At 38.1% G+C, this 24125-nt stretch overlaps 1 protein-coding gene and 1 pseudogene across 4 annotated transcripts; one reads left to right on the top strand and one right to left on the bottom strand.

The window, feature by feature from the left end:
* Nucleotides 1-1174: 1174 nt before the first annotated feature.
* On the bottom strand, nucleotides 1175-23287 carry LOC103714929 (putative LL-diaminopimelate aminotransferase, chloroplastic). 4 transcript variants are annotated; one of them, XM_039127426.3, is made up of 10 exons: nucleotides 23126-23287; nucleotides 22965-23044; nucleotides 16697-16764; nucleotides 13900-14016; nucleotides 12730-12792; nucleotides 5586-5690; nucleotides 5300-5350; nucleotides 4688-5008; nucleotides 2646-2852; nucleotides 1175-2564 (listed from the first exon to the last, which is right to left on the bottom strand). In XM_039127426.3, exons 1-10 carry the CDS (start codon nucleotides 23173-23175, stop codon nucleotides 2271-2273), a joined length of 1356 nt encoding a protein of 451 aa, XP_038983354.3. In that variant the 5' UTR covers nucleotides 23176-23287; the 3' UTR covers nucleotides 1175-2270. The 4 variants fall into 4 exon arrangements, with proteins under 4 accessions (XP_038983354.3, XP_088557288.2, XP_088557289.2 ...); XM_088701162.2 differs by having other exon boundaries at nucleotides 19988-23044; nucleotides 23126-23240; XM_088701163.2 differs by having other exon boundaries at nucleotides 13900-14020; nucleotides 23126-23237.
* On the top strand, nucleotides 5930-8695 carry LOC148702886 (pentatricopeptide repeat-containing protein At5g48910-like; annotated as a pseudogene).
* Nucleotides 23288-24125: the final 838 nt, after the last annotated feature.

Below are 24125 nucleotides of genomic sequence, written 5' to 3'. Positions count from 1 at the left end.
TACCTCTAGTAAGAAAATCAACTAAATATTACACTAAAAAATAAGTAAATCTAATTAAATGGGAGAGACAATCCCAATGTATGACAAATTAAAAGTAAATGTTTAAATTTCAAAAATTTTAAATTAATTGTTTTCATGCACACTTTTGCTAAGAAAGTCATTCTTGATGATATGAAATTAAATATTAATTCCTAACTCTAGTGAAATTACACTTAAAATGAGTAAATCAACTAAATAAGAAAAAGGATATTGATGAGACACAATCAACATTTTATTCTTTTTCATAATAATTTAAAATTCAATAATTTAAATTTGAAAAATCAAGTTAATTTTTCTCATGCAAAATTTTGTTTTGAACATCATTCTTTACCATGTCAATTTAAATATTGGTTCCAAATTGTAGAAAGAAAATCACCCAAGCAAGCGGATCTGTGCACAAACTTTGGCCCAAAACCATACATAAACAACTTAGGTAAGAAGAGAGACTAATATATCCCTTCAAATTTATATCTTTTTGAAGATAATGTAAAGATTAAGTGGGGTTTATTAGAAAATCCAGTTCATAGGAAAAAGACATTGAAAACCATTCTTTTGTTGCTAAATTTCATTTAAAAAATCGAACTTTCAAAAAATGTCAGCTAATCTTTAATAAAGTTGAAAGGGAAATGGAAAAAAAAAATCATAGTGACAAATCCCTTTTCAGAAATCATAGTCAAAGTCACAAAGCATAACCAATTTCAGAAATCTCAGAAAAGTCCCTTTTTTTCATTTTCAGGTAGATATATTGGAACATATTGAGGCCCACTTTTCCCGAATTTGTTGCAACCGCAACCAGATCAAGGTACAAAGAATAGTAAACTTGGAGGAGATCTTTGTCAACGATTGAAACAATAAAAGAAAGCCTAACCATTCTCATACGGATTCACTCCTTTGCCTTTTTTTTTTATTGCTTTAATTGCTGACAAATTAATCTCCTTCAATTTTTAACTTTCCCTAGACCGAGCTTTATCCAAATTACAGAAAGATACAAGAAATGAATGTTAAAAGTGATAGTTAACTAAAAGTCAATTTACTTGCATGTGTCAGAGTCAGGGAATTCAGCATTTACACTGTTTAGCAAGACATGCACGATACAAGCAGGCTGCAATAAAATACAAAAACCTACAATTCATTAAGATAAAAAGTCATGGATATATTTTTATTTTGAATTTAACTCAAAAAAAGAAGTGTATATTCATTCCCCATTATTCCCCCTAAATAATCTCTGTAAATATCCTTATAAGAGCTGATAGTCTCTTTCTGGATCCTATTCCAATTCTGCATCGCATTCCAACATCCACAAACAGAACAAATGATCCACAATTAAGTTCGTCAGGTTCAATTACAGAGCAATAAGTGGGTTGCGAACAAACGTAAGGGTGCAGGCTAAATATGGCTACACACTAATCTCTTCCTGTGTTACCGTTTTAACAATCTTTTAGACGGATAGTGTGACACATTAAGCCCTTCCCTCCCCAGCATCAGCCTTTTAGCTACCCGAGTCATCACCGAAGAGATGCAGTTTTTAGACCTGAGAACAGCAACAATTCCACCCAAACCTTGGACGTCAGATTAGCATGATTAAGAATTCTACTCATTCACTACTGATACAGTACTTTTCCATCAATCCTTTCCAAGCTGGCATTATACATTCCATTGATGTAACAACCCACATAACATGACAAAAAGATTTATTCAGTGACATTTCCAGTTCATAGAAACAATCACCTTTTCCCATACTTGGGAGAAATGATAGGGCATCCAAAATCAAATTGCAATGCTCCACGAACAGTTGCTCTACCGGACTGCATGAGCAACCTTTCCTAGAAAAGCCAAATCGGAAATGAACCCTATGAGGATCTAAGAAGCATTTGCAACAAACAGCGCAAGAGATCTGATAGGGCATCAGAGGCGTCAAACTGGGGAATTAATGAAACAACTGCACCAACAATAGGAATAGAGTTATTTGCAGATATTCAACAGTCTTGAAGTCATGCATCGGCTTTGATCAACTCCCAGAAGGAGAAGGTTTCCTCCTAAATAAATGTGTGAACCCCAAAGAGCAAACTACATTCTGGAGAACGGCTCATTCTATACCAGAGTATTGCTTCCTTCTCCTAATCCACGGCCCAAACTTTAAATATCATAGAACAGAAGACAATTGTCAATGAAGATACCAGGATATTGCAAACTCCTGTAAAATAGCAATAGCTGCATGGCGCCATTCTTACTCACTTGTACAGCTGTTTCAATCTTTTGCAAGCTTCAATAACATTTCCTCTATGACCGAAGGCACTGACCCTGATGAAGCCCCCGCCTGCAGGCCCAAACCCGCTGCCAGGGGTTGTAACCAGATGCGTCTTCTCCAGAATCTCAGCAAAGACATCCCATGAGCTTCGACCTGGAAAGTGCACCCAAACGTAGGGAGCATTCTTCCCACCATATACATTGAAACCAAGTGAAGTAAATGTATCAACGATTATTTCAGTATTTTCTTTATAGAATCTGACCACATCCTTCATGGCCTGCACAAAAATGAAATCTGAGCGACATGTGCGACATGTAATGTTAATGAATGACAAATATCATGATGTCTTTAAACTCACCTTTAAACCTTCAGAAGAAAGACAAGCTAGACCCCCAGCTTGAGCAATATTAGATGCACCATTAAAGCAGGTACACACTATGCGATTGAAATCCTTGGCGACAGAAAATCCATCAGAGAAAAGTAACTCCTTGGGGATGACAGTCCAACCAAGACGAACACCAGTAAACCCAGCATATTTAGAAAAAGATGATGTTTCAATCACAACCTGCAAAAGGGTCCAAATTCCGTTGCAGTTTATGCCACTTTTTAAAATAATGGAAAGAGTTCATATAAATTTGACATTCAGTTCCTTACCGAGCTTTATACTTGGTCCACATTGAGGTGGAGGTTGAGGCACCCTTAAGCCCATTTTAATATGCTTAACAGATTTAAGCAAAACTTACAAAGGGATAATTAGAAGAAAAACTATATATGGCAATCTGCTATTGCAAGTAACATCATTTCTTCTTGATGTTCTGATTTTTTGTTGGATCACAACGGGTAGCTCATGGATAAAGTACACAGTAAGACACTCGACACAGAGACAAATCCAAAGAAACATAAAATTAACTATGCAAGAATTATCATGATTAACACTGAACTACCAGTCTATATCTAGTTGTCCTCAACCAAACTGACTAGACCTGTAACTAGGAACTTATGTTGCTGAACTAAGAACATCGCCAATCAGCAAAATACAACATAGAAACCTTCTAAACTTAGGAGCTACTAATTAAAATTGGCTCAATGTTTCACTCTGCTGATGTTGCAAAACTGCTAATCGTCCAAACTGGCACCAAACTAACATCAGCTCACTAAAATAATCATTATTGATATAATATGAGTGTCTCCTGTTTGCACTTGTAAAAGACTCAATGCTAAAAATATCTGAGAAGGCATTGGCTTTCCATCCATGATATGGCTGATATGGATATTGGTGTCATGTAGCAACACACATGTGGTCATTAGGCAAGGCATATCCAAAGAAACAATTCATGCCCTAGTCCTTCCTATATTTATGTGAATATGTTAGTTAATAACCAAGACTCAGTTATAAGAAAGATTAAATGTGTTACTTGTTTTCCTTGCAGAAGAAGGAATGCAGATGCGAAGGGGGACCACTTAGGGGTGCAGCTGAGCGAGCTTGATTGAGCTTGGTTATGATGTTTGAAACTAATTTCAAGCTTTAACTCTGAGATCAAGCATGAATTTTGAATCAATTTGAGCTCAATTCGAGCTTAATTTTGAATCAAGTCAAACATGAGCCTAATTGATCAGCTTGATAATCCTGATTTGAGTTGAAAACAATTCACGCTTGAACCAAGCTTGCTTTGAACTTGAATTAAAGCCTGATTCTTGATTTCATACTTGATTCAAAGCTTAGTTCAGACTTGAATTCATACTTAATTGACCTAAAGAACCAAAACAAGAAAAGAAAAGAAAAAGGAGCCAATCAAAGCTTTAATCCAATGGTCTATTATATATAATCTATAGTTATATATAGTATATGATACAAATATATCAAGCTTTATGGAGCTGCAGGTCAATTTTTGGCTCAGTTTGAAATTAAATTCCAACCTGTTCCGCTGATTCAAGCTTGGTTTGTTTCATCTTACTCTGAGCTTGATTCGAACTTCTCTCGAGACGAGCCCCAACAGGACTTGAGCTGCTCGATTTGTTTGACAGCCCTAGGACCACTGTTTAGCATGCATACCAAGTTGTGAGGAAGTCGACCTTATATGGCTACAACAATAAGCCATGGATAGAAGCATGGTTTATTGGTTATCATTAATGAAAAGTTAAATATAACTTGAATTTAATGGGCACAGCTTTCTTACAAGGACATCCAGTCTCTTATTTCTATCTGCTAGATTATATCTCAAAGCAACAGGCATATAGGGTTGAATGAACTATAATTAAATTACAAATCCATGATATGATGGTAGATATAAGCAAAGAATTGACCCAAAGCAGCAGCTAGCTAGAGGCATGAAAACAGAACCTAGTAGAATCATCAATTCAGCATATTATGACTAAGAGTGCTGGCACTATTGAGTTCACCTCTTTTGCACCAGGAATTTCAAAGATAGATCGTGGGCTGTCATCTGAAATATACATGGCATAAGCAGAATCGTAGACTATGATAGACCCATTGTCCTTTGCAAACTGCACAAGCTGCGTTAGCTGGTCTCTGGATGCCGCAGAACCAGTTGGATTGTTTGGTGAACAAACGAAAATGATATCCGTCTTTGGAACAGTTGATAAATCAGGGAAAAAACCATTCTCAGGTGTGCATCGCATGTACTCAATGTTTCCATACTTCTCAATATCCTTCTGGAATAAGCCAGTTTGCCCCATAATAACACTTGAATCAACATACACCTGTGAACAAATATTATTTTATTAACTGAAGTGGTCTGTGATGAAATCAAAAGCATCTTAGGACAAGATACATTTGATTATTTCCGTATGTATGAAGTTCATCCACTAGGAAGTCAGCTTATGGCTTCATTGACTAACTTTAACACATGAATATCAAGTATGCTACTCCAAATGACAATACTAAAAACCATACAGCAGATGCAAAACTTCCATACTAATTTTACTTGTTAAACTTTCCAAAAAAGAGAGAAAAAAGGGAAAAAAAGAAAAAAAATGTACAATGTAACTTACTGGATATGATGGATCTTGCACTGCCATCTTCACATTGGATCCAAAAAGTAGCTGCATACAAAGAAAGCAGGTAAGTCATACTAATTTCACGTGGGTTAGTGATTTTCTAAATGAAGAACAAAGGCTAGTTTACTTAATATTCAGCATGTTGTTAAACATTATGTGATCATGACTCAGCACTGATGATCAATTTTTATGAGTAGTGAACAGTACACTGGAGGATCCTGGCGCAGCAGAAAGGAAAACAAATACTATAAAGTTGAGTCCCAAATTAAAATAATGCAACCTGAAGACGAGAGATGTCACACTTTGCACCATCTGAGACAAATATATCAGTTTCTTCAATACCAAGGTCTCCATACATGGTTGACGCTATAGCAGCTCTTAGGTTCTGCACAAAATATTTAACTAGCCATTATGACAATGAAATTATAATATTCCAATGCATATAGAACAAAAAATAGCCCACATGCTACAATAAAGTTATGTGATACATTGCATCCAATAATGTCCATAAACTGAGAATATTGTTCAAGGGAATGCAAGTTCAACAAAATAAGAAATGAGAAATAAAAAGGAAAAAGAACATGCTTATCAGAGGGCATATAGATCATGGATTCTTCTACCAAAATGAGGTATTAGTTTTAGAGATGCATAGACACCGAAGTGGTAACAACACATTTAAAAATCTTCTAAATTCTTCTGTTAATTAAATTCCTGAGTCCATAGGGAAACATCCTATAATCCTATGCATCATTTTTCAAAGAAAATGGACCATTAAAAATTTTTATAATTTTTTAACCATAAAAAAATGTTGATCATTATTATGAGATATATGACTGACTTGAGGTTCAACAAAATCTGAAGGATGACTGGTATGCAGAATCTAAGACATATTTCTTTAGAAGGTTAACCCTGTCCTTTCCCCCTTTACTACTAATATATTCCAAAAAAAAACATAAACACTCAATTTCTTTAAATATCATTTACATATAGGCCAAAAAAGATGGAACACTTAATATCTCAGTTAAGCACTATTTTGATTTTTAAACCTAGCCGCACCATCCTCGGTTCATTGTTTTCTATTTGGGATGACCCAACAAATCACTTTCATCTACTTAAGTGCCTTTTCCATCCTTTTTAGTTATGGTAGATACTTGGGCCCCATTTGGCAGAGCTTTTAGAGAGCCAAAAAGCATTTTCTAGCCCTCCAAAAGTACTTTTAGATGAAGTTGGAGTATTTGGTAAAAATTTCGAAAAATTGTTTTAGCTTTCCTAAAAAGCTAAAAACAGTTTTTTTGGAGAAGCTCCATTTTAAAGCTTTCCAAAAAAGCATTTTTAGGCCCCAGCGGGAAGTTTTTTTTTTTGACCAAAATACCCATGATAAAATATAAAAATTACACAAAATGTCTCCGACCATAGAGGTGGCTCCCTCCCCAATGGCTTCACCATCCCTATCCTCGCCAAGACCAGCTCCAATCTCCATCTCATCTTAGAAGGCCAGCAGACCCACTCCCAAGCACTGAAACACGGGTTTTAGTCCGAGTTCTATGTTGTAAATACTCTTCTCAACTTGTATTGTTCTTGTCGGGTCATGGATTCGGCTCAGAAGCTCTTTGATTCGGCTCCGAGGCATTTGATATCGTCTCTTGGAACACGATTGTCGATGGGTACATGAAATTCGGGGAAATGTAGGTCGCCAGGCGGCTTTTTTATGAAATACCGGTGAAAAATGAGGTATCTTGGAGAGCGATCATTTTGGATTATTCCAGGAAGGGTGAGTTGGACGTCCCTCAATTCTTATTTGATAAAATGCCAGTTGGGAGGAACATCATGACTGGGAATTCAATGGTGTCCGCGTTCACAAGGCATGAGTTGTTGTTGGCAAGGAAGCTGTTTGACAAGATGCCAATGAGGAATGTGATGTCATGAAATTCGATGGTTTCAGTGTATGCTTTGAATGGGTATATGGATTTGGTGAGGGAGTTATTTGATCTAATGCCAAAAAGAGGTGTGGTTTCCGGGAGCTGCATGATTTTGGGCTATGCAGAGTAACAGGTTCATGAAGGCACTGCACCTCTTTAAAGAGATGCAACTGGAGAAGAGTGCAAAGCTGATTGAAGTTACAATGATCAATATGCTCTCAGCTTGTCCGCTATCCACATCTTGCAGCCTTGGATCGGGGGATGTGGGTCCGTGCTTACATCGACAAGAACCAAGTGACTTAGGATGATGACTATAGTCTAGGGTATTGATTCATATGAATGCCAAGTGTGGAAGCATCGAGACAACAGTTAAACTCTTCCATGCACTGTCTAGAAAGATTATTTCTAGGTGGAATGCTCCGATCATAGGGTTAGCGATTAATGTGGCAGCTTGTGAGTCTCTTGAAGCCTTTGTGTTGATGCAGAGATCAGGGACAAAGCCCAATGGCATAACCTTTGTGGGGATGTTAACTGCATGTACTCACAGTGGGTTGGTGGATGAAGGGTGCAGGTACCTTGTGAATATGTCAAAAGTTTATGGGGTTCAGCCTGAGATGAAGCATTATGGTTGCATAGTTGATTTGTTGATTTGAGCAGGGTTGTTGGAAGAGGCAGAAGGGATCGTCAGAAGCATGACAATGAAGCCAGATGTGATGGTGTTGGGTGCCTTCTTGGTGCTTGTAGGATTCACATAGAGATCATAATTGTCGATAAAGTGAGAAGTCAAGTTCTCAAACTAGAGCATCAGCAATCTGATTGCGGTGTTCTACTATCTAATATCTGTGCTACTGCCAGTAGATGGGATGATGCCTCAAAATATGAGGATTTTATTGAAGCATAGTGACATCAGGACTGAACCAGTCTAGTTCGGTTGAATTAGATGGAGTTGCTTATGAGTTTGTTGCAGGAGATTGTTCCCATCCAGAGGCCAGCATGCTATATTCTTGGCTAGATGAAATCGGGAGAAAGCTAAGACATGAAGGATTTTCCCAGTGACTGAAGATGTTCTGTTAGATTTAGGCGAGGAAGATAAAGAGACTTGGCTTTTGAGGTACAATGAGAAGCTTGCTTTAGCATTTGCCATGCTAAGGGCTGTACTTCTGTCAACAATAAGAAGTGTGAAGAACCTACGGTTATGTGGGGACTGCGACTGCCATTTATTTATAAAGCATGTGTCAAAATTACATGCACAACAAATTCTTGTGAGATATCAGATGAAGATCCATTTTCACCATTTCAAGGGTAGCCTTTGTTCATTCAAGGATTATTGGTGATATTAAAGCATTGCTGAAACCCATATTTTCTCACATGGGTTGCAATAAATTTCAAAGATTGTATTTGGTGGTGCCAACTGTTGCTAGATGACTGCATTGTGCTTGAAGTTTAAGATGCTCTTTTAGCCAGCAGAAGGAACCTTACCAAGATGCAATGAATTCAATAGTTTCTGCTGATCTTTCATCAAATAGTTTACTACAGTCAGATGATCAGCTTGAACAGCTGAAGGATTTTACTTGGTACCTCATCTCAAGAAAGTTGTCCGCATCTTTAAGATGTCTTCGAGAGATCTATGGTTTCTGAGAACATGGTGAGCAATGAAGTCTCAAGGAGAGTGTGTCAGTTGCTCATATTTTGAGGAGGAAATGATAATATTCTACCTCATGTTTGGTCACCTCCCATCCATCGTGGATGTTGATATGGATTAATGGTGGTAAGCCACTCCAGTACAAGTTTTTTTTATTTTGGTGGCTGATTACTTCATCCCTAGGACAACTAGATTTTGAGGCTTGATATTTAGGCAGTTAGAAGAATGCAATTTCTTAACTTCACGAAGGTTGCTTTTCTTGTTGCTGAAATATCTATGTGTCAATGTTGAGCATTCCATGCGAATTATGATGTAAGAAAATTAATTTAATATTATGTTATGTTATGAAAAATTAATTTACGCTAATAATTATAATATTTTATATCTTTATTATTGTATTATACTATAAATATAATATTATATTACATTATATCATAATACATTGATATGTTATGTTAAATAATTTAATATTATATTAAATTATTATGCTATAGTATAGAATATTATATTACTATATTAAAAATATTATATAATATTACAATAATATTATACTATATTATATATTTATGTATTAATACATATTATATTTTATTATGCTCTTATATTTTATTACGTTCTATTGTATAATACTATGCAATATTCTTTATGGTCATTTTGTTATACCAAAAGTACTTTTTCAGTTTGTTCACCAAACACATGTTAAAGTACCACAACACTTTAGAAATGTAGTTACCAAACAACAAACAGTTTTTTATAAAAGCTCTACTTCTAAAAGCTATACTTTCAAAAGCTCTATTGCCAACAACTCTACCAAACAGGGCCTTAATCTATCTTGAAAGTGGCCCGTATTTGCCATTTAGACCTATACTTCAGCTGAATTACAAATATTGGATATTTTCCTCTTTGAGAAAACCTGAAATTTTTAATATTTCATTCTGTCAATTTGTGCAATAGAAAATACATTTACAAATTCTTGGTTGAAGAATTAAATAGATGCATGAATTTGACCAAGATTTGAAAGACCGTGAGTAGGAAATAATCTTTCCAAAATTCACTTTAAAAAATCATGCTAAAATTAAAAAACAGTCCAACAGGATACTTAATGCAAGAGGAAAGAATCAAGCCAAGACCTATCTCAGGAGGCCATATTTAGAGCCTAAAAAACTAGGCCAACTCAAGGAAAAGGCTGAAAAAATAGCTGTAATATATGATTGATTTGAGAGAATCAATCATGATGCGGTATTTTTGGTAGAAATACCAAAAATTTTATTGGAGCACCCAAATCTCTTTCTCCAATTTTCTTGATCTTCCACATTTAGAGTAGATAGAAGGTGAACAGTGAAGCAAATGGATCTGATCCAGGAAATAGATGCTGAAGATTTGATAGGATTGGTCACATAAGACCAACATCATCTAATCTAGCTAAATTTGAAGAATCCAACACCAGAATTATCTAGACGTTGCTTCTAGGTTATCATGATGCGATTTCTCTATTACCTTATTTTTCCAAAGATGACGAATTGCCTTTCTATTTAGAACAAATGAATGTGAACATGTTCAGGCTACATTTGAAGAACTCTATATCAATATGTAGGTGTGCTCTACCATTTTAAATATCCATCTCAAGTTAAATTGAATTGTCATTTTTTCTCTCTTTCTAAGTTATCAGTATTCTAATTGCTTTTTTCTCCGATCTTCCTACTCCAACACTGTTAAGCAAGTCTTTTTTCCGTTTGCAAAGAGATCCCCAAGTGCATTAACAATCATCCGATCATTCGTTGGGGGCCTTCCACCATCGCTTGCCCATCCTCCCTCCCCCATCACCCCTCCCCCACCCAAAAAAAAGTTCAAACTAAAATAAATAAGATTTTGTTTTACAAAAAAAAATAAAAAATATAAAAAATATGGACCCTTGTAAAGAGCATGATTTTGGTGGAGCTCACCAATGGACATAAGCAAAATCTCGAATTCTTATCATAAAACTACTATGAAATCGTTGATAAAATTAATAAAGATCCTATAACACTTTTCCACTCAAACTTGAAACATGAATTACCAAAATATTAATAATAAAAATAAAATCTTGAACTTGATTAATCTAAAATATTTAAATATTCTTTAATTATTAGTTCTAAATTAAATGTTTAAATATTTGTAGAGATTAAGGCAAAAGATCTTCAAACCATATGCCAATACACAAGAGAACCAAAAGATTTCAACACAAGGACATTTACTTGCACTTCTATGGGAGGCATCATTAAAATTGCCACCGGCCACATGGTCAGGTATGAGACAAAAAAAAAGCATCCTCCTCAAAAATTCTACAGATCTCTCGAGTAGTTGTACAAGAGGCTATGAGACCATCAAGCTAATGTCACTATCAAGATCCGCCGTACCAGTACCGATCGGCATATCGGTGGCGGACGGTACCGGTACGGTATCGGTCCGTACCAACCCCGTACCTGCCTGTACCGATCATGTACCGGTCCCGTTGAATGGCCGAATTTTGGAGTTCCACATACCGGCCCGTACCGGTGAATCAAGTCATCAACCATATCTAGAAAATCATCTCCCAATTCTTGAGATGGCATGACCTTTAGCAAGAGGTTAGTAAGAATCTAGCATGGCAAGATTACGTCTCCTCTTAGCATGAAAATTGTATCATGTATCTTTTTGCATCTATGTATATCAAAAAATCAGCAAGACAATGCATGTTTACTATGCTGGCCCCAGGCAAGCATAGGCATAAGAGCGCTACAGTCCTTCCTACCATATGTCCTCCACCCAACTTCCCAAAAGGTCACAACAGCATCAAACGCCAAATCAAAAATTTAATATAAAATACATTTAACTGCACAACAGCCTACAACCACTTGTAATAAAAATACTTTCATGGGCACTTTTGGACTCTTGAAATTTGTATCTTCTTTATCTTATAAATGTAATTAAAAAGATGACAGCTGTAGGTAAATCATTAAATCAATTCCTTGTAAATCACCTTGCTATCCTCATCTCCCCTAGTTTTACTAAATAAACAGGTCTGAACGAGAAAAAGAAAATTACAGGTCTGGAGGGCTCTAAAATTGTTTCATGTTTTAATAAATGCTGAAAAATGCTTGTAAGGACTTGGAATTATAAAGAAGTGCAAAGGATCTAAGCAACATCTTACATAATTGATTATAACCTAAGCAGCAATTCCTAACCATGCTGGTAAAATGGGAAACTTTAGAATTGACAGAAAACTTGAGTTAAAAACCATATAGAACAAAGGTTTTGGTGCATTACTTTTCTTGTTTGTTTCCTGCATGTTGTAGAGTCCACAAAGTTAATGCAAGCAAAAAGAAATCATCACCAATAAGGAAAACAAACTGTAGTTAACAGTTAGTAGACCTGGTCATAAGTAAACATAATCAAGTGTCTCGACAGAACAAATTAAGTGGCCCACCTCAATCCCAAAATACTCCACTGTTAACAAGTTCAACCATTATGAGTTCCACTAATAGCTACCAGTTATTTGCACTAAAAATAAAATGCACTAGCTCTATTGACAGGTATGCATGTTTATCCATCTTATACAATGTTAATATGTAGGAACAGAAATGTTGCAAGAAAGAAAACAACTCTAATTGCCATTCTAAGGAAGAAAAAGACAGGAAATTAGTCTCAAAAATGCTATGCTATGTATAGGTACATGTTCAGGAAACAGTGCCCTCTCAACTGCAGCACAAATAATGGCTCAGCATTGACATACTGAAGAAGGTTCCTTTCGAAACTTTAACAACCATGAATAAATAAATTAGTATATAAACACAAAACTAGATGATTATCAGAAAAGATGGGGAGAAAAAAGGAAAAGTATCGACCTTGTCACCTTGTTCTGCTCCATAACCACTATAACCCTCAACTGTTGATAGGGAATGTGCCCTCTGCAAACATTAGAACAATTATATTTAATTTCATGGCAGAAGCAGACATCAATGTTAGTTACAAAAACTTTTTTAAAGGCAGCAAAAATAAAAAACGCTTCACAGTTAAAATAATAGCTCATAATCTATTCTATCATCATTATGCTCTTAGATAATAAAAACCAGGAAGCGTAGTAACTAGACAAGGAAACTGACGAGAACTGTCCATGATAGATTTTCTTTACAAAAAAAAGGAACTTTCCACATAGCAGATCAAGTTCTAGTTAACTTTATCCGATGCTGAGAGACAACAGTTTGGATTCTCCTACGTGATAAAGCCTATCTGAATACTATTTCCAGGTATATTTTTTAGTAGATTGCTGTCTAGCCTAAAAGGAAAACATAAAGCATGCAAATATTTCACGTAACAGTCTCTTATCATTCAAAAGGAAGCTTGACTTGAAACGTTCAGTTTAGCACATATGCAAAATCATTCTTAGAAATTAATTTCTGTATTCAAACCTGACCGGAAGGAACACTAATATGTCTCAATTGCTCCAATAGCAGTATCTTCTATGCAAAATTGGACAGCAGACAGAGAAGAGACAACTGTTAGAAAAATGAGATTGTCATGTATTGTTTGGTCAAATTTCTTTTCGTTGTTTCTAAGCATGTAATAAAAGACAAATCCAAATAAACAAATTAATAGCAACAATTTCATGAACTCTTTAACAATCATGGAAGAGCTATAAAAGTAGAGAATGACAAATGAATGATCAAACAAGCATTTGAAATTGACCAAGGAACTCAGCTTGCGGGTAGAGTGATGAGCTTGTGCCTGGTTATGGTACAGATGCATGTAATATTTTAGTAAACAAATACTTGTGCAATTTTTAGAATGATTAAAAGAAAAAGGGAGTAGGTCTTATACTTCACTTAAGCAGCATGATGTGTGGCATTACTTTCCTAGTCATACGATAAGGAAACTCTAACCACATGATTATATCAGAGTAACAAAACTCCATGAAATTAGGATCTCCCATTATATAATTGTATGACTACAAAATTAACATATATCTCCAGTTACAAGAAGAACATAGACATAATCTTTGAATCAAAATGGATTACCATAGCCATGGCAGAGGTTATAACTTCTGGAATAGGTTCTGTAGTGTCACCAATACCAAGGCTTATCACCTGTGCATCAGGGTACTTTAACATATGTGCTGATCTTCTTCTAGCAATCTAGCTTCAAGCAAAATGAGGACCAAGAATTAAAATTTAAATCTAACAGTAATTAAAGAAATGTTAACCATAGCACTTACTATTTGGAAAACCTAGATATAGCATGGTATATATCTGACATATAAATAGCATGTCCAAATATACTAATAAAGTGAATGAGATAACACGGAGCAGGGCATAACTAGCGGCATAGGAGCCTACTTAGCGTCGGCAGCTTCGTGCCATACTAGAGAAATCCAATATGTGGTTCCGCATGTTCCACCACTTCTCCATTCATTTCAAACATTGATTGTGAAGCACCATGAGTAGCAGGATGTTGAGTTTCGGAATTCAAAGTAAAATTCTTGATTTGCTCGTTCCTAGTCGCCATGAAAAAGAAAGGCAAAAAGATATAAGAAAGAGATTATTCCCCTAGAGCTTGTCCAATACCACCAGTACTCAAAATGCATCCCCGCGCATGTCTACCTAGCGCGCCACCTTGCATGCAAGTGAAGCGCTATTGGCGGCAATTAATAGCTCAATGCGCGATGATTGATGCAATTAGTCAGTCGAGCCCTTGATTGTTCCAGGTAGAAGGATCATGGCACCCCAAAACCATGACATCCGGCAGCAGCATCTCCTTGCGTGCAAGAAACTTCTGTGTAGGTTGTTATTCTCGGTTGTGTTGAAAAAAAGCGGCAGCTATAGTACGTCGTACCGGCCCAAATCGGAAAAAACGGAGCATACCGTACCATACCGTACCAGTTCAGTACCGATACCCGATATGGGTGATGTACCAGCACTCGGTACGAAAAAAATTCCGTACCGCATCGTACCAATATTGTGCAGTGTGGCACCGGTATGAGGTTCGGTACCGAGACGGTGAACCTTAGCGGCAACTAAAGCAAATCTAAAGCTTAGTTACTTTTTGCTTCTTATTCTTTGCCAACCAACCACTTGATACCAAACAACGGGTTAGCTATAGTGCTTTCAAAGTAGAAGAGTAGTCTCTTATCATAGAAGTGGTGGTGTAAGAAGCACGCTATCCTTCCTGAGAGGCAGCAATACAGTAAAAATTCGCCATCAGTCGCATGAAAGTGGCGGAGGTGGTGGATTACCGTCGTCTCTTGAAGTTGAAGTTAAAGGGGCGAAGAAGGTATGACCACGGGCAAGTAACGAGGCTCGGGAGAGGAAAATGGCAAGATTGTTGGATGATCCTTTGAGCATTGGTTTAGAGACGCCTTTACTTGACGTAAAAATTTACGAGATCTGGGCGCGACTGAGGCGGGAGAGAGGGAGAGGGCCTTGGAGTGGTTGTCGAGCTTGCGGGCGAGGTCGATGAGGGTGGTGAGGGGGAGGTCGGGGGAGACACCGTCGATGTCGAGGAGGGGGAGGGAGAGAGCAGCGTCGAGGTGGCCGACTTGGCCGAGGGCAGAGATGAGGGTGGAGTAGGTGACAGCGTCGGAGGAGAGGGAGAGGAAGAGGCACATCTCGTGGAGGCCGAGGGCGAGGGTGAATTGGCAGGCGCAGAGGGTGTTGCGGAGAACGACGTTGAAGGCGAAGACGGAAGGCGGGCAGGAGGCGACATCGAGCATCTAGTCGAGCAGGTCGAGGGAGCGGCGCTAGTCGGGCTCACGGGAGAGGAGGGAGACCATGAAGCGAGGGGAGAGCTGATGGTGGCAGCTGTCGGGGGTGCCGAGATAAGGAGACATCATAGTGTGGAGCTCTTCGGGGGTGGTGGTTTGGCTCAGAGCCAAGAGCAACGCGTCCTTGTCAACGCTCGGATCCACATAATGTTGGTTCCATGGAGTTCTCTTCCATACGTCTCTGCAGCCACTAGGACCACCACCTGTGAATAGAATGAGAGGAGGGGAAGCGAGATGGGTGGACCCAAACGATGGAGTTCCAGATGAGGGTTGGTCCAACTGGGTGTGACGAAGGGTGACCCAAAAATTCTCTGTTAAAATTTTCTGTTATAACCCAGACTCGGACCCGAACCCGACCCCGACCCCGACGTGGACCTGACCCGGACTTGAATTTTTTGGGTCGGGTCCATGGACCTGAATTTTTTGGGTCGGGTTCGGGTTATACATGCACCCGACCCGACCCGACCTGAATGACCCGTTGGGTCAAAAATTATAGCCGTGGATCCGACCTGACCCGATCTTCAATTGTGTCGGATCTAGGTCCAAAATTAGGACCCAAACAAAAAATTGGGTCGTGTCAGGGTCACTCAAGACCCGACCTGACCCAACCCATTTGCACCCCCTATATCTATAGCATCCCCATTTTTCTGTACCAGCATTTGGAGGTGAACCATGTTAGTGTGGTAGTCCATAACATACTCGTAAGGTATCAATATACTCGTAAGGTATCAATATTGGATGACTGCTGATACATTAAAACTCAAACAATAGTAAGTAGGTGTGGTAGGTTCATGTGTAGCAAATCATGAGTCATACAGTTACAACTATAATACATACAAGAAAAAGCTTCCATATAAATATGTACTATCAGCTATTATATATGCCACTTTTCTTCAGGAGCATGAAATGTTAGAATAAAAATAGCTCAGATGTAAATTGTTTCTGATTTAAGACATAAAACCACAAATAATGGAAGTTCTGACTAAAGGCTAACATGAATTTACTAACAAACTATCATCTTTTCCATTAATTGGAAAAGAAAAGGATCTACTTACCTCTGGGAACAGATAACCAGCTTGAAGTTTTGCCATATTTGCATTTCGAGAAACTTTCGTGTTGTAAGCTTCAGAACAAACCAACTGCCTTTTAGTGCTTTGTAGGCACCCTCAAAATCATAAAACAAAATTCTAAAAGCACAAGGTAGGCATTATTTTAAACACAAGCAGAAACAGAAGTAGGTGATGAACATTATTAGTGGACAAAATGCTGCACCCATGAGATTTATGAAGAAGACATAAGAAGAAAAAACATGAATGGGTATGCAATTTTCACAAAGTTGCAGTCATTGAACTATGTAGAACCTACAATCGACAGAAGTTTCAGCACTCAAGATTTTGTAATTCAAAGCATGTTTTCTAAATATTTGCTCAGTTTAAAAATGTGGCTCGAAATTTCAATTCAAGGATGATCTTACCTAAAGCATATTTGTTGATTGTTACTAATTTTAATCATTTGATTTTGCAAAAAAGTATGACAAGAAATTTGTTCTCTGAACCATTCTAGAATGTCAATCAAATATTTAACACTTTAGACAGTGAAAACACAACTTAGATGGAACATGGACCCCATATAAATGTAAATTTCCAAATATCTTAAATTTAACCTAAATGTTTAACTTGTGTTTATTTTGTTAGGGGGATAGAAGGGAGATTGTCTCAAGATCTTATAAAACTAGTGCCCAAAGAATCCACTACAATCATATAATTTAGATCAGGGGGGAATGAAATCGCCTAATCAAATACAAAAATTTTCCCCACTACTAGAAGACAATCTGCTGGCTGGTTACCTTCCCTGTACACATGACTTAGATGTCAGGGAGTGTTGGCCATATCCTTCAGCTGTGGGTGCTCTTGAGATCTCCGCTCCTCACATCGTCGTAACCGATGACAACTACTGCCAAACCCCCTTCAATCCAGATTCTTGAGACTTGGAGATGATGAACAGCTGCATTAAGTCCTCCCCACAAACCACGGAATTAAGATTGAGATCTCTGCTCCTCAATTTGTCATAACCAATGGACAACTACTGCCAAACCCCCTTCAATCCAGATTCTTGAAACTTGGAGATGATGAACAGCTGCATTAAGTCCTCCCCATAAACCACGCAATTCAGATTCTGGCACATTGCATGGAGATAAGTGGATGTATCGGGCATATAACATCCTTCCTTGACAATTACTTATGATACTTCTCTTGTGTTAGTGACAGATCAGTCAAAACTAATCTTAACCATGTCAAGGGTCGGGGTTTCCATTGAACTGGTTGCAGAGTGTGCTGGGATGAGCTCATGTTGTTGAAGAACCACCAATACCTTACCTCACATCCAAAATTTTCTTCTGATTTGATCTGTTGAAATTCTATGGCCGATCTCATAGTAGCAGCGGCAATGTTGTCAAGGTTGAAATTCTATCATTCCTGGCATGCCATCAGTAGTTGAATAGGCCAGATAGGTTAGAACTACATTCCTTGAAGTAGTAGGTAAAGCCATAGTAAGAAACTGCGAGAGTTTCACTCCCAGGTTTGCTGGCAATAACACATGTAGTCAAGATATGGTCAACATCCTTCACAACACTATGACAAAGATCAAAATCCGAGCCATAATAGAGGGGTCCTTTTTGAGTCAAGATTGATTTACAAAGGAATCTATTCCATGCTATATTCCACAAGAATATTTGAGCTATTGGTGCCACTTGACATTTCCAAATCCACCTAAAATTGTTGCTCCCAGTTGCCATGATCAAGGTTGGCTAAACTATACCAAACCGGCTGATTCGAGGCGTATCGAACCAGACCGATCGATTACCAGTATAATTCATTGCATCAGTTTGAAACATATGTCTACTTTTTTTTGCCGATCCTAAATTAAAATCTATGTCGACTTCATGTAGGTTGAAATCGGCAAACCATTTGCCGATTTCAATTCAAAATCAGGAAAAAAAATAGAGATCCCTTATTGAAAAATGAAACAAGGGCAACCCCCTATGGATGAGGGCTTTCGAGCTCTCTCTCTCTCAACATCTCTCTCTCCACCTTCCTCTTCCTCTCTCTCTCCAACCCTTCCTCTCCCTCTTTCTCTCCCCTCCCTCTCCTCCTCCCTCTTCAGCTCTCCTTGTGTTGCTATACCAAGGAACAACACAGTATGGACCCATACCGTGTCGAGCTGGTCACCACCCATACCCCCTCCAAGACCAATTCAGTGAACCTTGGCCATGATAGGTGCCTCCAAATTCATCTTAGGTCTGTTAGTAGCAGCACAGACCAACATATTAGCTGTTTGGTTAACTGGGATCACCATTGAGAGAATACGATCAACCATATCAGGGAAGAATCATGAATGCAAGTGTGGCTTATTGCAACCATTTGTATCTGTAATGAAATTAGAGACTTGCATATTATTAGTGCAAAGGTCAGAATTCAAAGTAATTGGCCTTATACTAAAGGGTAGATCAGACTACCAAGGAGAGCTCATGATATTAATAGATTGGCCATCACCATCAATAAGGCAACAACCCAAAGAAATACATTTTGAACCAAAGGAGCATTACACCATATGGTTCTCTTGAGACATGAAACATTTCAGCCAACTGAATAGCCCATCCAATTGCCATTAAAATTTAAATCATACTTGGACCTAATCACTTCACTCCATATGCAGTCTGGATGAGGAATCAAGTTCTCAGCACTTGTTGCCAATAAAGCCTACTGCTTATGTCTCATACTGCCACCCTGAGTTTTAGATTGACAATCTTGTTTCCAAGCAACAAGACGTAGCTGTCTTTGCTCTAATGAATGTCCCCACCGAAATGATCTGAAAATCCTCTCCATGCCATCTAAAGCTTTAACAGGGATCACACACCTATATTGAGTATATAAACCAGTAGAAATCAGAATAGTATTAAACAAAATTATCTAACTAGCAAATGATAGTTGTCACCACTTCTAGCTATGAAGTCTTCCATTAATTATATCAAAGATAGGTGAAAGATCTTCTATATTCAACCCGGTACCAGACAATGGAGTGCCCAAATACATGTCAACTAGGAACTTGTGCTCCAGTCAACTATCAAGTCTTTCTTTTCCTTTATTATTGATTTGAGAATAATCTTTACTCCATCTTTATTAAAAGTGCAAGTCTCCCACCTTCCGTCAAGCATGGTCTCTCGATCTCATTGCCAAGGATGACCCAATAGTATGTAACAAGCATCCATCGGTGTTATCTCACACCATATGATGTTAATGTAAATGTCAGCAATTGAGAAATTAACAAAACAATGGGGAGATAATTACCTCATTACCCTTTTCAAACCAAGCAATTTTGTGTGGTTGGAGATATTTCTCTATCTTTAGATTAAACTTGTCGATGACCTCTTGAAAGATAATACTCTCACATTGACCCACTATCAATGAAGACACAGTAAACTCATCCAGCAGTAGTGCAATAAGTATGAAAATGTTAGTTCGAAGCCACTGCCTTCTTTAGCATTAGGTGCATCATCATATTCCGTGGAATAAGGATTTGACCATTATCTGTATCAAGCTCGATTAGTGTCATGCTCTTCATATTCACCATCTCATTCATCATTTGTATCATCATAGGCATTCAAAAGCATGATGCCCTCATTCCCCACATGTATAACATACAAAGTCATGAGACGACCAACATTTTGGGATGCTTGTGAGTTAGTCTCTGTTCTTGCATGCTTTTTGTCACTCCTTGGCTAGTGTTGGTGTAGTTTTTGGAGTTGTCCATATGCACACCTCCTATGGGGCTAGAGCAAGGTTCTCGTTGCAAACCTTGTGACTTTGCTGAGGGATAGTAAAGCGTTTGAGCCGTCCTTAGCTTCCTTTCAGCATGCAATACCTTTTGATAAGTATCACTCACACCATATCGTGTGTTCTGCAAATCTCATCATAGATCGAAAATCGTAAGCCATTTAAATAATAGGCTAGACAAGTTCCTTCATCCTCGAGCATGCCAAAGCAATGATTTTGAAACTCTTCCTTCAGGGTTACCGAACATGTTGGTTACCGTCATCGTTCAAAGGCTTGATTTAAGACATCCACAAATCCCCCCAATATGATCTGAGAGAGGAGGGCGAGGGCTTGAAATCAGAAAATGAGAACTTCGATAGCTTCTCTCCAACCCTCGAAGAAGAAATCAGTAGATGTGGGCTTAGAATGGCTCCAATACCATTGCTCTAGCGGAAGACGATGGTGGATCCGCTCGAAATCAACTCTGGTTTCTCTTTCTCTTCCCTTCTCCTCCTTCCCTCCGGATCCGACCACTCTCCAGCCTCTCTCCCTCATCACAAAGCCATCGAAGAATGTCCAATCCTGTTGAAGCTTGTCGGTACAGATGAGTCCCCCGCCCATCTCTCCCTCTCCCTCCCTCACCTTCTCCTCTCCGGCACTCTCCCTCTCCTCCCCATGGTTCCGTTACGCCGCGGTTTGGTATGGTACATAAAAGTGTCCAAATGAACAAGATGAGCATGGAAGATATGAGAATATTAAGCTAGCTACTTGAACAACTTAATACAAATAGCATGACAACAAACGCAATCAAGAAGCAAGAGCAACATCAATCTAGGACAAGTTTATCGAGAATCAACTAGCATACAATAGGCATATGCAATAGATCAAATTTAAAGGAACCCCAATAAATGGAATCATAATTGTGTCAAGGGTTCATATATGAGAAAGGAAAGACCTAGCATGACATAATGGTAGTTTTAAGGAGACATTTGGAAAGGCTTTGGTGAACCCTTTCCAAGTATGGGGTACCTACCAGTATGGTTAGTACATACCGCCTTACCAGTTTGTACCAATCCATACCAATGCATATCAGCAATATCTTATTGATAATACTGGTCAATACCGATGGGTTTCTAATTTTTGGAAGCTGTCAATTTCAGTATGTATAGTCAATACTAGTACCATATCGATATCATACCGTTCCAATGGAAAAAAGGTACAAGGTTCGGTATCAATATTTAGAACCTTGAAAATGAGACCTTTAATAGGAACAAGTGATGAAGAAGAATAATAGTTGATATAAGGCCTAACAGTTCTAACAGACAAGTTAAGACTCTAAATGGCTTTTTTGATCATTTTATGTGAATCCATTTCATTCTTTTGGAGTCGAATAATGTTGCAAACCTATTAGAAGTAATATGCAATAACTATCCTAACTCAATACCTTAGGTTCTATTTGGTTGCTTAGAAAGTGATATACAAAAATTTGTGGGCAAAAATTTTCTTTGTTGTTGTTTGTTACTAAAAAAAAACTTAGGGAGAGAAAATAAAGAGAAAATAATTGACCAGAACCTTCTCCAACAAAAGCAAAATTTTCTTCTCCAAAAGAGAGCCAGTCTGAAAGAAAATAAAAAAAAAAAAATCAAATAAACAAAGTTACATGACCTTCTTTGGTGACAACATTATGGATGAAGCACTAGAAGCAAAATTACTTTGTTATTATATGTCTAGAGCATCCCATGCTCTTTTTCCTTTCAGCATAAGATAGCCTATAAATATAAATGACAAATCTTATCCCTTTTGTTAGAGGTCTGAATAATTGCCATCATTCTTGTCAAAGACTCAACGATCAAGCCCTCCACAAAGAGAAAGTGCTTTACAATCTGATCGTGCTAGTTTTATCTATGCCCTCATCAGGGCAGCATTTGGCCTTACATCCTTTGACCCTTCAATATATTCAAGCACCCCATTTTATTAATTCCGTCTTCATTTGCCCAGTTTACAAACTTGAACCTTTGGTACACTCATCTTATACCGACACAATCCACTAGACTAGTACACATACAACAAAGCTATCCACATATTTTTCTATCAAATTGTTTCTTCATGGCTTTACCTACATCAATTGAGCCACTCCAGAAACACCTATCAGCACCAAACTTTTCTTGAGCAAATACTGCAAGCAGTACAAGAAGCATTACCAAGAGCACACATTACTAGTGGCTTGATACTCCCAGACGGGTATTAGAAACACAGACAAGCGGCTTGATACTTCCAGACGGGTATTGGAGTCATATATCAGCTACAGGAAAAAAAATTCCTTGTTCTAAAAAAAAACAGAATGCTCTCGGGCAAATTCCATAAAGATATTGTCAAACCATCATATAATCACAGATAGTTAAAACAGTCTGAGCAGAATACATCAACAACATAAGCACATGAATCATAAAGACAAGCAGTAAATCAATCATAAAGGATTTAGATATAAAGAAAGAAAGAGAAACAAAATTACCAGTCTGCTCAGAGGGAGCAGCGACGCACTGGCAAATCCCATGGCTTCTCGACGCCGGCGGAAGAGAAGACTTCGACGGTCTGCCAAGAACGAAGCAAAAAGATAAAGAAACAGCGATCGGACTTGAGGGAAAGAGAAGACAAAAAGGACTCCGAATGGACCTGATACCGAAGCCGCGGTGGCCCAAAAAGGAAGAAGAATTGGAAGCCATCGACGCCGAAATTTGCAACGCCGACGACAAGTTCGCCAAATTCTTTGAATCGCCTCGCCGCTGCCGAGTGCGAAATGGGGAAAGGTTTTATTTAAACCCTACACCACAAAGCACGAAGCCGGGTTACTATAAAAGGCTTTGGATTAGATCCGGATCCGGATAGATACGATGGGGACCCGAGAACTTGAATTCGTCGCCTCCAGAGCGGCGAGGAGACCGCGGAGTCGTTTGGATGCCCATGCCTGCGTCGAAGGGGATTTGGAATTCACAATGGAGCCGTGGCATGCACGGTAGGACTGCAAATAGCCAAATAGGGTTGGGTCCGTCAATCCGAGAACCGATCCAAACGCGGTTGCAGATTGCTTGACCGTGTGGTTTGGTGTCAAACAAAATCTGATTGGTCCAATTCTTCTTTTTAGAAACCATGTCAGATCAATTTGAGTGTCTAAGTTAGAAGAAGATCTATATAAGAAAAATAATATAGACTGATATAGGATCACATTAATAATAGAAAATATTACCGACTGATACAAGTTGTTATGTGATTCTTCAAATCACTCTAATAAAAAATAATATAAATTGATACAGAATCATGCTAATAAAGAAAAATATTATGGGCGATACAGGTTATTACATGATCCCTAAAATTATGCTAATATCCTCTCTCAAACTCAAGATGGTATTATAGGTGCCAACTTGAGTTTGGAAACTGGATCATGAATGTACCGAAAAACTGACGTACTAGATGAAGAGCTGAAGTAGTAGCTCAGAAGGTAATGTGATAGACTAGGAGCTGACATAGCAGCTCAAAGACTGACATGGTGGTAGATCAAAAACTGACGTGGCAGCGTAGAACCTGATGGCAGAACACGAGTTATTATAACAGCTCAAAAGCTGATGTAGCAGATTAAGAGTTAACATAGTAACTCAGAAGTTGATATGGTAGGCTG

Source organism: Phoenix dactylifera, chromosome 7 (assembly GCF_051530095.1).
Source record: "Phoenix dactylifera cultivar Ajwa chromosome 7, Ajwa_hap1_PhDact_Kaust_v1.1, whole genome shotgun sequence".
Classification (NCBI taxonomy): Eukaryota; Viridiplantae; Streptophyta; class Magnoliopsida; order Arecales; family Arecaceae; genus Phoenix; species Phoenix dactylifera.
Note: the sequence above shows the minus strand (reverse complement) of the source record. Positions and strands in the feature narration are given on the sequence as shown.

What these genes read in the sequence shown, in the direction of transcription:
- LOC103714929 (XM_039127426.3), bottom strand. Translation starts at nt 23,175, where the DNA reads ATGGCTTCCAATTCTTCTTCCTTTTTGGGCCACCGCGGCTTCGGTATC. An exon ending in TAACCTCTGCCATGGCTATG is followed by an intron (nt 12,793 to 13,899) that starts GTAATCCATTTT and finishes TAATGTTTGCAG; the next exon opens with AGGGCACATTCCCTATCAAC. An exon ending in TGCAAGATCCATCATATCCA is followed by an intron (nt 5,009 to 5,299) that starts GTAAGTTACATT and finishes ATTTGTTCACAG; the next exon opens with GTGTATGTTGATTCAAGTGT.